At 39.9% G+C, this 15,623-nt stretch overlaps 1 protein-coding gene across 2 annotated transcripts in view; it reads left to right on the top strand.

Annotated features, from left to right (window-relative positions):
• Window positions 1-15,623, top strand: part of PLXNA4 (plexin A4) — a 636,841-nt gene that overhangs the window by 482,521 nt on the left and 138,697 nt on the right. For both annotated transcript variants that reach the window (XM_003771610.3, XM_031939072.1), the window contains exons 6-8: window positions 12,342-12,465; window positions 13,285-13,438; window positions 15,331-15,430. In XM_003771610.3, coding sequence (XP_003771658.1) covers window positions 12,342-12,465; window positions 13,285-13,438; window positions 15,331-15,430 — 378 coding nt within the window. The remainder of the gene's footprint in view (window positions 1-12,341; window positions 12,466-13,284; window positions 13,439-15,330; window positions 15,431-15,623) is intronic.

Raw genomic sequence — 15,623 nt, 5'->3', positions numbered from 1 at the left:
ATAGGGAATTATTCTACTAGAGAATCCTAATAGGGCTTATTGGAAGGCATAGGGCAGGAGGTGGAATGTAACGTATGGGGAACAACAAATGGGTTAGTTTGTAGTGGGGAGCACGTGAGTGGGAATAATGTGTATTCCTCCTGAAAACATAAGCTGAAACTCCATGGCAAAGGACAGAAAGGGTTGTATTTTATCCCAGAAGCAATAGGGAACCACTGAAAGTTCTTAATCACAGAAGTAACATGGTCAGACATGGATTTGACAGAATAGATTGGGGAGGAGAGACACCAATTAGCCTCTGGTAACAGTTCAGGTGACAAGGGATGAGAACAGGACAGGTGGAACTGGTGTGAATGGAAAGGAAGTGATAGATTCTGCAAGGCTCAGAATGTATAATTGGACAAGGGGGCTGCCAGGGAGGCAAGAGTTAAAGATGATTCCTTAGCTCCCAAACTAGGGAAAACAGTAAAACTAGACCACCCTTTCCGAATACTCTGTCCAGTTCTTGAGATGTTTTGATCATTGGTACCTGAGTCATCTCCAGTTCTTAGTAAAATCAAGGATTTTTTCCCAGAATACATGTGTATAATGTTTATCTTGCTTGACATTGTGTTTTTTTTCTTTTTTGGAAAAGGATAATTTGGGTAGATTTCAGTGCTTAATTGGTGACTCAGAAAGCTTTTGAAGTATGTTCTTGTACATCAGAAAAAAACACTGGCTTTCTATTCATGATTGAATCCTACTGGTTACAAGTGTCCATGATACTTTTTGTTAGGGAACACTAAAAATTAGATATACCTAGAAATCTGGGATCACTTTTTAAGGAAAATCCTAAGTGAATCTTGCAGCCAGATAACCATGAAGTCAATTTGTCCCAGGCAGGGCCTTTTGTCTTCATATCTCCTACAAAGAAGCCTTGGGGTTGGTTACCCACCAGGTTAATCTTCAAGACTACAAGCCAATTGAAGAGTAAGAAAAAGTGCTGAAGTTCCTAATTGAAAGGCATGGAGGTGACAGCTTTGTGACAGACCTGTTTTAGAAGGCCTAGGTCAGATGGCAGGAGGAATTGTGTGAATAATACAGGGGGTGTCTAGTCAGGACAACATGAGAGAATGGAAGAAGAGAAGCTTGATGAAGGAAGATGAAGGAACTAGTCAACTTAGGAGTGAAAACTTAGGTGATTCACTTGTATTTCTCTGTAGTGATGAAGGGACTGAATTAAATGATTTAATGTCCCTTCCAGCATTAAAATTCTGTGTCTTTATGAATTTGACACCATATACCTGTAACTTGTCTACTCAAACTTTATAGCCTGTACCCTGTGCTCTCTAAACCCTGAAGTAGCTTCGCAAATTAATTGGCTGGATGGCTGAGGGTATATTTTGTTGAAGAGATCCTCTGGGGAAGAAGAACTTCCTGGTTGTTTTTATTTACAGCCCCCGCCCCCATCCTTCCTTTCTTTTCAAAGATACCTAGATGGTCTAGGATTGCTTTACAAGGATCAGACTACAAGTTCTAAAGATACAGTCCCATTGTGTAGGTCCTGAAATATCTCCAAAGAGAAAGGGCAAAATTGTAGGATCATAGGTTTAGAACTGGAAAGGGACCTACCCACTCACTCCTTTTTTGCAGAAGAGGGAAACTAGCACAGAAGAGTTAAGTGATTTGCTCAGGATTACACAACTAGCAAGTGTACAAATCAGAATTTGAACCCAAGTCCACCTGACTCCAATTCTTGTCCCCTATCCACTAGCCATGCAATCCCTCAATCTTTGTGGCCTATCATCTAATAATTGCCTTGTTGTGGTTCAGTCATTTTTCATTCTTGTCTGATAATAGACAGAAAGCATTTTGAAAGTTTAACACATGTGGAAGTGTTACAGTAGTTTGGGAGATGACATATATCATCTTGTTCCCCAATTTTACAAGCAAAAATACGAAGGCACAGAGAAGGCAGACAACTGGGGTATGGGAAGAGATAGGCCTTGATCTTTTGTCCTGTGTCTCCAAATCCAGGCTTCTTTCCCCATCTATAAAATGGGAATAATAATTGCAACTATCCTTCAGGGTTGTTGTGAGGATCAAACAAGAAAATAAATTGCAAAGTGTTTACTTAGCACATAGCCTGGCGCATAGTAAGCACTACATAAAGCTGCTGCCATTGTTATTGGTATTTTTCCCTCTGTATCATTAGAGTGATAAGATTTTACCTCTTAGACTCCTTGAGGTAAATAAGAGAAATGCAAAAATAAAGTATTGCTCTTCCCAAGGGAAGAACAATTGTAATCTTCCAGTATCTGAAATACACGGAAGGATATTGAGTTTACTTATTTTTCTGGGATAACTTGAGTACAAGTCCTAACTAGAGTCAGGGGAAAAAGACAATGTCACTAATTGGACATATCTATCGCCATTTCTGGCTAAACAACTTAGTCTGCTTGTCCAAATGATGGCAGTTAAATGATACCAGTTTCATATATGTAGAAGAGCTCAGTAGTGCAGATGACCTCTAAATGTCTCTTCTACACTAATGGTCCTGATGATCTTGGGGGGAGGAGGAGAGCACATACAGTTCTCCATTTGAAGGGGAGACCACAATCCATACTCATGAACACCTGCACATGGACCTGCACACTAATACACACACACACACACACACACACACACACACACACACAGTATAGGGCATTAATCCACTATTAGTGACAGAGCCTGTGCAGCTTTCACAGGCTGGGATAAAGACTGTCCATATGAACTGTCCCTGAAATGCTTTGCTGCTAGATAAACTGTCTGTGGTGTAAAGGCTGATTGGAATCAATTGGGGTAATTGTGAAGATGCACAGCAAGTAATTGGGAATCTCCTGCTTGTTACAGACTCGTTTCTGTACCAAATGAATTGACATGCTGTAGCTGCTGCCTTCCTAGCACAGTGGCAAGACACAGATTTGAAGTCAGAAGACATGGGTTGGATACTCATTCCTGCCATTTTCTTCCCTTGTGACCTTGGACAATTACCCCCTTTAGATCTCAGTTTTCTCTTTGGAAAATCAGATGGCTTCCAAGTTCCTCCTATCAGCCCTCCCCCATATTGCTCCTTCTTCATTGCCTCTTTCAGCATTCAGAAAATCCATCAGTGGGTCCAAGTAAAAAGAGGAAACACACTCCAATTTTTCTTTCTAGCATCCTTAATTAAACCTACAGAGGGGTAGAGTCCTAATGATTCTTAGAGATGATCTCATTCCTAGAGATGAGTAAACTACAACCCTAGAAGAGAGTTAGTTGATCTTTTATCCTTGTCTCCAAATCCAGGGATGTTTCTCTATCTATAAAATGGGAATAATAATTGCATATATGTATAATAGGCATCCCAGAGACTTGAATTGTTCTTCCCATTCATATGGAAAAGAGCTCTTGCTCCATAACATGCTGCTCTTCCCCAAAGTGGAGAAGAATTAAAATTCATCCCCCTTCCCACTTCCATTCTTTAATCCAGTGGATTTGGGGGGGGGAAGCTGTAAAATACTTTCTTTTTTATTAAAGTGTTTTATTTTCAAAACACATGCATGGATAATTTTCAACATTCACTCTTGCAAAACCCTGTGTTCCAATTTTTTTCTCTTCCTTCCCTCCACCCCTTCTCCTAGATGGCATAATACAATATATGTTAAAATGTACACTTCTATACATATTTCCACAAATATCATGCTGCATAAGAAAAATCAGATCAAAAAGAAAAAAATGAGAAAGAAAGCAAAATGCAAGCAAACAGCAACAAAAAAGATGAAAATACTATGTGATCTGAGTGATCCACACTCAGTTCCCACAGTCCTCTCTCTGGATACAGATGGCTCTCTAAACCATTGGAAGTGTCCTGAATCACCTCATTGTTGAAAAGGGCCAAGTTCAATGGATTTTTCATTAAGGCATAAAATTCACAGTTTGAAGAAAAGCTTCTAAAATCTGTTCTAGCTCTTGTATACCAGGCACATAAATTCTTGTCTTTGAGACTTCATTTCTTCATTGGTTTTTGAGATACATGTGACATGGTAGAAAGAGCTAGTTATTATTTAGTCATTTCAATTGTATCTGACTCTTGGTGATGCCATTTGGGATTTTCTTGGCAGAAATACTGGAGTTGTTTACCATTTCCTTCTCCAGCTTATTTTACAGATGAGGAAACTGAGGCAAACAGGGTTAAGTGACTTGCCCAGGATCATACAGCTAGTGTCTGAGGCTGGATTTGAACCCAGATTTCCCTGATGCCAGGCCCAGCACTCTATCTATTGCACCATCTAGCCACCCCAAAGAAACCTATCTAACAACAATAATGATAATAACTTGCATTGGTATCACCTCTCTTATGTGTCAGGTACACGTACTTTATAGATAATTACCTCATTCGATACTCATGACAACCCTAGGAAGTTATTATGATCCCCATTTTACAGTTGAGGAAATTGATTTCTACCATTCATTTGACTTTGAGAACATCATTGAAACTCATTATGCCTTTTTCCTCATCTATAAAATTAAGGGGTTGTACATGATGGTATCTGAGAATCCCTTCAGGTCTAAATCTATAGTTCTAACATAGTTGTGCAGATATATTGTCAGAAAAATGGTTAGTTGACCTTAAAGTGCCCTAGAAATGAGAGATCTTTTCTTTCTTTTCTTTTTTCCATCGGATGCAGGAGAGAGGAGGTTGCTGCATAATAGCCATCTTCAAATACATGAAAGAACATTACATAACAGTGAGATTCTGCTTATTCCGCTTGGCCCCAAAGGACAGAGCTAGGAGCAGTGGATGGAAGAAATAGTTTTGAGGCTCAGTGTGAAGGAAAATTTCCTTACAATTAGAGCTGCCCTAGAATAGAAAGGGATGCCTTCTGGAGACAGTGGATTCTCTTCACCAGAAAGCTTCAAATGAAGAATGATCAGCTTGTCAGAGATGCTGTAGAGGCATTTCCCATTCATGGTGGGGAGTTCCAGTTCCTAGTAATAGAAACTTAAATCTGAGTCTCTACAATTCTGTGACTAGAAGAGAACTCAAATCAGAGAATACTGACTCTGGAGCAGGTGCCTCTCCATCCTTCCCACCACCACTCTCACAAACAGCCTTAGAGGGGAATTACTATTATGTTTCTGAAATTCATGCCCAAGGTTGATTGGGTCCAAATCTCAGACAGTTGTGTTATCAGAGATGCATCCTAGACTAGGAGAGGCTTTATTATCACAGCCTCATCTGTACCAGAAAACTGATCCTGTTCCCTCCCCTTCTTCCTACACAGGAGGTATTAGGCACAATCAGAAGGAACCCCAGAAAAAGAAAAAGTGGAGTTGACTTCCATCTCCTGTGATGGGAGAAATACATAGGCACATATCTATGACAGGGGAGTCTCCCCAGGATCCCAAACAATGCAGTTGCATTCTTCCTGAGTTCCATAAGCTTACCTGGATCTGAGTCTCTTTTCACAATCAGATCTGCCAAACAATTCCATAACTCGATCATTGATTTGAACTGGAAGAAAATTTACCAGTTAACTAATCCAAAGCCCTCTTCTCACAGATGATACCCACTGGGTTTATGAGGTCACATAATATCACATAATTGTCTGAGGTCACACATTCAAGCAATAAGCATTTATTAAGTACCAATTATGGGCTAATCACTGTGCTTGCTTACCCAGGTAGAAAATGGCAAAATCAGGATTGAAATTCAGCCTCCTTTCTACTATACCACGTTGTTGGAAGCAACATTCTCTCACCTATATTCATTCTCCCAGTTGCACACAGTCCCTGCATTCCAGTAATGGTGACAGTTACAGCAATCTTCATCATTGCCCCTAGACATAATCCCTTTCCATAGTTTTTATGTCAAGGAGGCTCAAACCCACACCATATAAAAATTAATGGAAGAACCTGAGAATTTTGCTTTGAGAAAAGAAGCAGTATTTAATGGGCAGTAGAAGCTAGGAGACACATTTGTCTTCAAGTATTGGTGAGGGCAGAGAGATTAGTTTATAGTGTGATATTTTTCTTGATCTTCATAATGATTCATAATGATAGGCAAGGTGATGTTATTATCCCTATTTTATAGGAGGAAGCTAGATGAATGAATGAAACATTTATTAAGAGCTTACTATGGGCAAAGACTTAGAAATACAAATAGGAAAGTAAGACAGATCCTGCTCATTAGACTATAAGCATTTTAAGAATATGGGTTGTTCCATTATTTGGGTTTTTTTAATATCTGTTCCCAGCACCAAACACAGTACCTGACACATAATAGGCACTTAAATGTTTAATCATTGATTGGTTACTATCAAGGAGTTCCCAATCTAATAGAAGGAAACAATCATATATCAAAGGTTCAGCTTCAGGTCAGATGGTCTTGAGGCAGATGGGAGATAATGCATCATCTTTAGTGCCATTTCTACCGCTAAAAACCAAATCTGTCTCTGATGTTGGGACATTTGTATTGCTGAAGACTTGGGTGGCAATAACTTTTTCTGTGGCTGCCAAGGAGTCAGAGACTGCAAGAAATATTGGGAAAGCACTCAGCACAGTGCCTGGCACACATTAAGTACCTAAAAATGCTTGTTCCCTTCTCTCCCTATAACACCTACAGGTAATTGTGTCCAGATCACTGGGTTTGTTTCCCTGGGAGATGGCAAACTGGAATCAGGGATAATGATTGGGGAAGGAGGGGTGCTTCCATTTTGAAGATTCTTAGTGACAGAATTTTGGACTCCCTTCACCCTGACTTGAGGGGAGATGGTAATCAAGGTGATGGTAATACTGTGGCCTTTTGGAAATATGCTACCTCTTATCTCTCTCTTGGGGTATCTTCCTGCTTCTGAGAGGTCAAGGTTATAGGCTCATGTTATTTATACCATGAAGAGTTTAAAAATATTATCTCATTTGAGCGTCACAACAGTCTTAGGAAGTACATGGTACTATTATTATTTCCATTTTACATTTGAGGAAATTGAGACAGAGTTGAGATCATTGCCTAGTAACTGCCTGAGGCTGGATTTGAACTCAGTTGTTTCTGCCTAGCTGATAAATTGCTAGCTGGTAGAACCTCATTCTCCCAATATAGTTCATTAATTTGTCTGAAATGTATTTGTTTCTGTTGTTGAATCATTTTTAGTTGCGTTTAACTCTGACTCCATTTGGGTTTCCTTGGCAGACATACTGGAGGGATTTGCCATTTCCTTCACCAGCTCCTTTTACAAATGAGGAAATGGAGGCAAGATTAGATGACTTGTCCAGGTTGATATAGCTAGTAAATGTCTGAGACTAAATTTGAACTCATAAAGATGAATCTTCCTAATTTCAAGCCCAGTAGATCACCCAGCTTGATAGTATTAGTATTAGATAATATTAGATCATTGTCCAGAAAGTCCTGAGTTTGTTAAATGACTTATCTAGGGTGAAATAGTCAAGGCAATACTTGAACCCTGGTCTTCCTAGCTTCTAGGCAAGCTATCTACCATGGCCAGACTGCTAGAACTCAGATTTATCTCTTAGTTCTAGCAAATTGACCAAGCACTTTGCATAATAGAAATCTCATATGAGCCTTCCAACAACCTTGTAAGGTTGAGTGGTAAGTTTTTTGAGGATGGGTAATTCTGCTCATCTGTGTATTCCCAACACAATCTTGCATACAATATTTGGTAATGCTTGTTTAATTGAGGAAAATCATTAGTTCCTCCATTGCATAGGTGGGCATACTGAAGCTCTCAAAGACTATGTATTTGCTGTTCCACAGTTAAGAAGTGTCAGAGGCAGGATTTGAATCCAGTTCCTTCTGACTCTAAATTGAATACTTTATCCACTGCATCAAACCTGTCTCTTTCTGGAATACACCATTTTCTTCTAATTTAAACTTCAGCAGAACTGCAAAAACAGCTGATCATTGTCTTTCTTATCATTAGCTCCCCAAGATTTGAAGATTATATATTGTTAAACCTTCGTGTTTTCTCTTCTCTGGGTAAAAGGGCTCTACTAGTTCTTTTCCACTTTTTTCTCTCAAGGTTACCTTTAGAATCTTTTCATTATCTTGTCTGCTCTTCATTCCCTGCTTGCCATACATTTTCTCCCCATAACACATATCTCCAATCTGACTAGAGCATTCTGAGCCAAGGTTCTGACCAACATCAAACAAAACGAATTTGGGGTAATCTTTGGTTGCAGAAGATGGCTGGCTATCCCAACATCCAATGCCCAAGGAGCTAAGGGGCAGCCTGTGACACAGGGGTCAGCAGTGATTGCATATACTTACCTGGGACCTGAGCAAGAGCCCAGCTCCACCCCCTTTCTAAATATGAATTTGCTTGCCCAGCCATTGGCACTGGGAGTTAATATTTCCATCACTGTGTTTAGGAATTAATTTTGAGAGAACTTAATCACCACCTCTCTCCTTCTCTCACCCCTTTCCCTTCTCCCTTCCTCTCCCTTCTAATTTTCCACTTGGCTGGGAATTTTCCTGCAGTGAAAGTTCAGACTTAGGGGAGGGCCAAGGGAGCTGCTTCATTAGAGAGGATAATCTCATTGGAACCACTGACTTGAATAATAACACCTTTAGTAGGGCCCAGGAGCCTGGTTTCCTAGAGGTTTTTAAGCACCTTGCACTGTGAGGCTAGGAAGAGCTGAGAGGCAGGGGAGGCAGAGCAAGGCGGAGGAGAGAAAGGGGATCACAGTGAGTAGCAAGTCTAAGTATTGTTGCCTCTCTCTCTGAGGCCCTGAAGGGCTTTTCTCTGGTGTCTGCTTTCTCAATTACTATTAGCTAGTGTGGTGGGGATGTACATGTGTAGATTTGATGTTCTTTGGGCGTGCTCTTTGGAGTCTCTCAGAGCCTTGCTTCCCCTGCATAGAAAATGGGTAGATTAATCGCTTCCCTTGCCCCCACCTGGCTCTCTGCAGTAGAGAAAATTACTTCAGGGAAGCAGCTGGAGCTCCACAAGAAGAAAGGATTTCTTTTTAAACATCTCAAAATTATGTTAACCCTTTCTATATTTCCTAGCTCCCACTCAAGAGATTCAGAATTAATTTTCCTTGGTAAGCCAATGTGTGTAGTTCCTTGACAGACCCCACAAGACATCAGAAAGGATCCATTCTTCTCACTTCATTATCATATCACACTTAAGGTCAATTGTCTGTACTTCTCAACACTTCTGGTTTCCCCTTTTATGGACTCCTGAGAGAGAGCAGAAATGTCAAAACATGCCTGGAACTGACCTTAAGCCTGATATTCTTTTCTTTGGGTAGCTTGCATCTCTCTTGGACTCTTAATAAGGAACTGGAAAGTCTATTCATAGACACTATTAATGCCTCTCTTCTTCCTCTTGTTCTTTCCTTTCCTATCTGTCCTGGACTTGACCACCTTTCTGGACAAAAAGAAGAGAACCCTGGCTAGTTCTTCCCTACCTCCCCTCTTTAGATTGGAATTGAGGAAGGCAGGAAATTGACTAATGTTTAAGGCTGTAGGGATGAATGGATGGATGGATGGATGGATGGATGGACAAAAAGCTTTTGTTAAGTGCTTACTATGTGCAAAGTACTGTGTAAGTTCTGGGGACACACAAAAAAAGGCGAGACAGTCCCTGCTCACAAGAAGCTCCCATTCTAACAGAGGGCAAATAAGGGATGCAGGAGAATTGAGATGCATTTAGGTTAAACAAGTCCCTTAGGTCCTCCAGTTACAGAAGCAAAGCATATAGTAATGCATCTTTTGTAATGTAATTTCCATTAATAAAACCATATTTATTTCTGTTGTTGAACCATTTAAAAGGGTAGAGGACCTTAATGGTGGGAGGAACTTCCAAGAGAAGCTCAGAAGGTTCTTGGGTAATTTATTTTGTGGAGAAGAAGCAGGACTAAATAAATTTCTCCCCCACCCCCTAAATCCCCTTGAACATCATTGAGCTAGTAAAGAATGGAGTAGCACTAGGACCTACTAAGAGAATGCCCGTGAACCTCCTGAGAGAGTAAAAAAGAGGATACCGATGGTTTCTCTCTTTTGATCTTAATTTAGTATTTGGGGTGATGTTAGGTCTAGGAGTAGCTCCATTTTCTTTCTACAATTTAATCAGAGACACTTTGCAGGCCAGTTTATTGCTCTTGGAAATGGAAACTTCAAAGTTGGGGAGTCAGTGAATAATTTAAAGCCTTACTGACTCTCTTGGGCTCACTGTTAATGGGCATAATAACACTATTAATAGCGACGTTGGTTGCAGACACCCTGGAAAAGTCCATAATATTAGCTTAATGGCTAAAGGTAATGGAGTTCTCTGTACAGGAGCTGGCCTGTTAAATTAACTCCACAGACTTTTAGGCAGTCAGTGTTGCTTCCATCAATCTGCTAGAAAATGTACTTGAGGTGTCAGTGTTAAGATCCAACCTTTCATCTTCTGGGCAGGGAGGCCTAGGAGAGGCTTAGGTATAAGTTGGAAGACACCTCCCTCAAAAAGCCACAGTGATCCTCAGAAGACTGCAAAACAGTCTTTGGGAGGAAAAGTAATTGGAACAATTTAGGCTGGAAAAGAGAAGATATAAAAGCAGGGTTTGGGAGCAGGAAGGGCTAATATATGTAGGACGGAGCAGAGGAAAAGGGACTGAAATTACAACAAGGGGATTTGCCACCAACCTTCCAATCAAGAAACTTCTGGGTGATTTTTACCTCTTCATTGTCCTTTCTACACATCCGGTTTGTTGTCGAGTGTTCTTGCTCTGACCTTCATATCCTATCCTGAATATGTTACTTCTCTTCAATGCTTTTAATGTCTGCTTCTCCATGGATCTTCACGTTGAGACCAGAATTGCCTTCAATCTGTCTCCCAGATATTTTAAATGGATAATTCCTGAACCACCCAAGATCAGGGTTGAGATTGTCATTGTTTCAAATCCAGGTTCCAAAGTGTCATAGTGAAAAATATATAAAATAAACACCAAATTTTCAGCGAGAGGATCTGTTTTCAAATCCCAGTCCTGTCACTACCTATGTGATTTTAGGCAAGTTACTTAACATTTCTTAGCCTCAGTTTCCCCATTAATGAGAAATTTGCACATGTTGAGCTCTAGAGTCCTTTTACCACTTTAAAATCCTATGATTGACTTGTTTTTTTCTGTCCTTTTGGGAAGAAGCATTCATTCATTTATCCTACCATAGATATTGGATCATTATTTTAATGTGAACCATTCTCTCAGGCTACACACTGAAAGCATCTCTCTTAGATTCTCTCCTGTCATTCAACAACTCCTGAAATCCTACCTCTTCTTACAGCTTTCCCCAGCTAATTAAAAGAGAGTAGATGTTTCCTCCCAGTCCCTTCCCTCTACTTGTACAATTCCAAAAACTCCTTTTTCGATGCATCAGTTATATCTGGCCCTTTGTGACCCCATTTGTTGTTTTCTTGCTTAGAGTGGTTGACTGCCTCCTTCTGCAGTTCCTTTTGCAAATAAGGAAACGGAGGCAAACAGAGATGAAGAGATTTGCCCAGAATCACACAGCGAGGAAATGTTCGATGTTACCTTTGAACTCTATTGTGCTCCCTAGATGCCCTATGTTGTTTATACTCAATAAAAATATGGCAGAACCCCACTTTAAATGCATTTGAATAGGAGTGACAGAATCATATGTATTAAAAAATGCTTGAAGGAGTCAGAAGACCTAAGTTTTACTTCTGGTTTTGTTCTTTCCTATTAATATATGATTACTACATTAGCATATGAGCTGTAGCAAGAATATCTCTGTAAGATGGGCAAAATAATACATTATCTACATCAAAAGATTGTTGTATGGATATAATAAAGATGTTAAAAGGACTTCATCAACAACAAAAACACTATTTACATGTAAACTAATATCATTTTTAATATATTCTGAGATCAAATCACCTCTCCTAAAATCCAGTAAATCCCTGGTCATATTAGCCTAATATAATACAGACTCTAAAATGCTGAGAGCCTTGTTTACAGCACCAACATAATAAACAGCTCCCCCATGTATTATTTATTCATTTGTGCAATGCTCATTCATTTTTCTGTGGAGCCTTAATATGACTTCATCGCTGTTATCTGTCTCGAAGGGATGGATCGTCATCTGTTTAACTTGCGTTGGACGATACCTTGTACGCTACCACATGCAGATGGGCATCAAACATGTACTTTAGTGAGTGTTATAATTATATTATAAACACTACATAGATTTTAATTTATCTTTGCACTTCAACAGCCCCCATTTGTCATACCCTCTGCAAATCTCCAATCTACTAAAAAATTGAACTCCTTTCCTTCTGTCATCTTGAGTTACATGCTGCTTTTGTATCTCTCTCCAGGTGTACCAGGAAGGAGCGATGCGAGAGATCCAGGGAGCCTCGCAGATTTGCCTCAGAGATGAAACAGTGTGTCCGTCTGACAGTGCATCCCAATAACATCTCTGTTTCACAGTATAATGTCCTGGTAAGGAAGGACTGAGGAGCTTGCAGGAGGGAATCTCAAGAGCTTTTCTCAAGATCTCTGTCTTCCAAGAGAAACCAGGGCACATAGTGACTTCTGAAAGGCTTAATACTGAATATGACCACCAAGCAACAAGACCTGCTCTTAGCCAAACTGTTCTTTCCCAATGTGTTGAATAATTTGTTAAAAAAAAAAACACCTTTGTTGACCGACTGAATGGATGAATGTTGAATAGAAGCAGTTATCTAGAATATGGTCTAGAGTCTTCAGGGGAAAACTGAAGAATGAATGACCATGCTGTACTAAGGGAGTCACCAAAATTCTCATTAAACCTGGAAGAGTAGTCGCCCATTTAATGAATACAGTAATAGGAGATGGAGGAGAAGGTAGTGATTTAATAGGGATGGGGAAGGATGGGAAAGTCAAAATTACTTCATCCATTCTTTGCTCATTTTTTTGAAAATTGGGATTCTTTATTGGGGTTCCAATTGCCAAAGATTAAATCCTATTCTATAGGTTCTAGATTCTTAACACAGCTGCTTTATCCCTTTTTGCCCTATTTATACTTCATTCATTGATTTTTCCCCCATTCCATCTTTTTTCTTCTTCTTCTCTCTTTTCTTTTTTCTCTTGTTTCCTTCCTTCCTTTCATCCATTTTTATCTTTCTTCTCTTCTTTTCCCCCTATGTGTTTTCCACTTTCCTTTTTACCTTCTATTTTTTTAATTTCTGTTTTCTATTCCCCCCTTTCTCTTTTTACCTCTCCTCTCTTTATTTTATTTTGCTCTTTTCTTATCTCTTCCTATCCCCTCTGAATTTACAGCTGGTCTTGGAGACCTATAATGTCCCAGAACTGTCAGCTGGTGTCAATTGTACCTTTGAAGACCTATCTGAAATGGATGGCCTAGTGGTGGGCAACCAGATTCAGTGCTACTCCCCTGCAGCTAAGGAAGTGCCTCAGATCATCACTGAGAATGGTAAGTGACCTCTAATAGGGTTTCCATCTATGTGTGCTATTCCTTCCCATCAAGGGCTAACAGGAGAACCTGGGGTCCTTCTTTTTCTTTCCCAAGTTAGATGGAAATGGAAGCCAGTAAAGGGAGCCTGAGATGATAGTTGTAGTAAGAGAGAAAAAGATGTCCTTCTGTCATTTTGAATCTGAGTCTGAGCCCCTCTCTACCTTTGGCCTTTCTTTTATAGCCAGGAACAGAGCTTGTGGCTGAGGGAGTAGAGTTAGAAGGGGGAAACAAGCTGGGAAATGACTCTAGGATATAATCTGGAGTAAAGAGCAGAATCAAGAGCTGGAAAAGTCATGGCAAATGGCAGCCTGAAGATAGGGCTAAGACTTTGGGGCTTGGTCCTGGTATTAGCTTTTTTCACTTTCTCTCTGCACCAGTGGGCATCTGCTCTCAGGATTCCCCCCCCCCCGCCCCTGCCACTCCATTCCTTTCCAGAGCTCTGTCACTGATACCAACTGCCCTAGCAATGGAGCTGAAAAGGGGGAAGAGAAGGCCGTAAAGAGAGCATCTCTCAGAGCTGGCAATGGACAGAACTGGCTTTGGGAAAATTAATTCCATGTTGTCCCTCCCATTTAGGCTTGTCAAATTTCCTTTATGCTGATTGATTAATGAGGCTCTCAGGAAAGGAAGAGAATTCAGGGGTTGAGGGGGTGGCAGGGCCCAAGGGTCACTTCTGTGAATTAAACATAGGTTCCACCTCTGACAATGACACCAGATGATGTTTTCCTATGATTCCTGTTCCAGACAGAACCCTCAATCTGGTAATGTTAGGAGGAGATGGTGGGAAAGGATCTATATTTATAGGTCTGTTTTGTGTATATATATATATATGTGGCTATGAAGTCAAGCAAGTATAAAAAATACTTTTTTCTTACTTTTAGTAGAGTATACCTACTAAAGTTCTATTCTGATGCTTCATCATGAGACAGATTTCTCAAAAAGCTATGACTATAATACGTACCATGGATTTTATACTGTGGGATAGCGAAGAGAACTTTGGCTCTCCAGTCAGAGGACCTGGGTTCAAATTCCATTAATGCTATTTAATAACTGTATGACCTTAGACAAGGCTTACCTTATAGACCCATTTTCAAAGTAATTAAATAATTAATGGAAATGCTCAATTTTAGTTGGGAGTTAATAAAAATGTATTATTACTATATTATATAAAATATACATTACATTATATCTAATTAATATACCCCCTGAAATCTATTCCTGGACCCAATGGGGATCTGTGGACCCTATGTTAAGAACCCTTTATTATAGAGGAAGGAACATTTGCTTTAGTGAAGGGAGTGATCATACTGACAAAACCACCAAATATTGACATATTAGGGTATTTTGAAGTTTGTCATGGCTGCTGTGAGATTGTGCAGCTTAATCCTCGGGATCTATGTCTAAGTGAATTAGATGTATCCGTGTGTGTGTGTGTGTGTGTGTGTGTGTGTGTGTGTGTGTGAAATCTTTTGTACATCTATAGTTATTGTGTATGTATTTATAATGCAACAATATATAGATAGACTTGTGTGTGTGGTTGTATTTCTTTGTACCCACAGAAGGGGAAAACAAGAGATTTAGCTCATGTAGAATCACAGAAAATGATTAAATAAAAATAGAAATGGAGTTTTGAAACTGTCCACAGGAAGATCATTACCTCCAGAATGAATGAAAGAATATGTTGTATAAATGGCCCAATAATGATCCAACCTTTATAGGGTATATTCCCTGGGACCTCTATCAATCATGATAGAACCTAGCTTCAGAATAAACCTATATTTTTGGACCAAGGTTGGTTTAAAGATCCCCAGCCTTCCTGTCTTAATCCTGGCTGACTCTTTCTTTCCCAGGGGATCATCATATTGTCCAGCTGCAGCTCAAGTCTAAGGAGACAGGCATGACCTTTGCCAGCACCAGTTTTGTCTTCTACAACTGTAGTGTCCACAATTCGTAAGTTATTCCTCATTACTTCCGACTTCATTTTCTCTTCCTTTTGTGGGGATTGAAGAGGGGAAAGGAGGAAAGAGAGAGGACCAAGCAAAAAGATCCATCCCCTATTATGGGAGAAGATAAGAATGGTGTTCTAAATCAGAGACTTCTGGGAAATATTGAGTTAAGAGAGGTCCCCATCAACTGGCTTGCA

The sequence above is a fragment of the Sarcophilus harrisii genome, chromosome 5, assembly GCF_902635505.1.
Source record: "Sarcophilus harrisii chromosome 5, mSarHar1.11, whole genome shotgun sequence".
NCBI classification, from domain to species: Eukaryota; Metazoa; Chordata; class Mammalia; order Dasyuromorphia; family Dasyuridae; genus Sarcophilus; species Sarcophilus harrisii.
The sequence above is the reverse complement of the archived record's forward strand: the minus strand, read 5'-3'. Positions and strand labels throughout refer to the sequence as shown.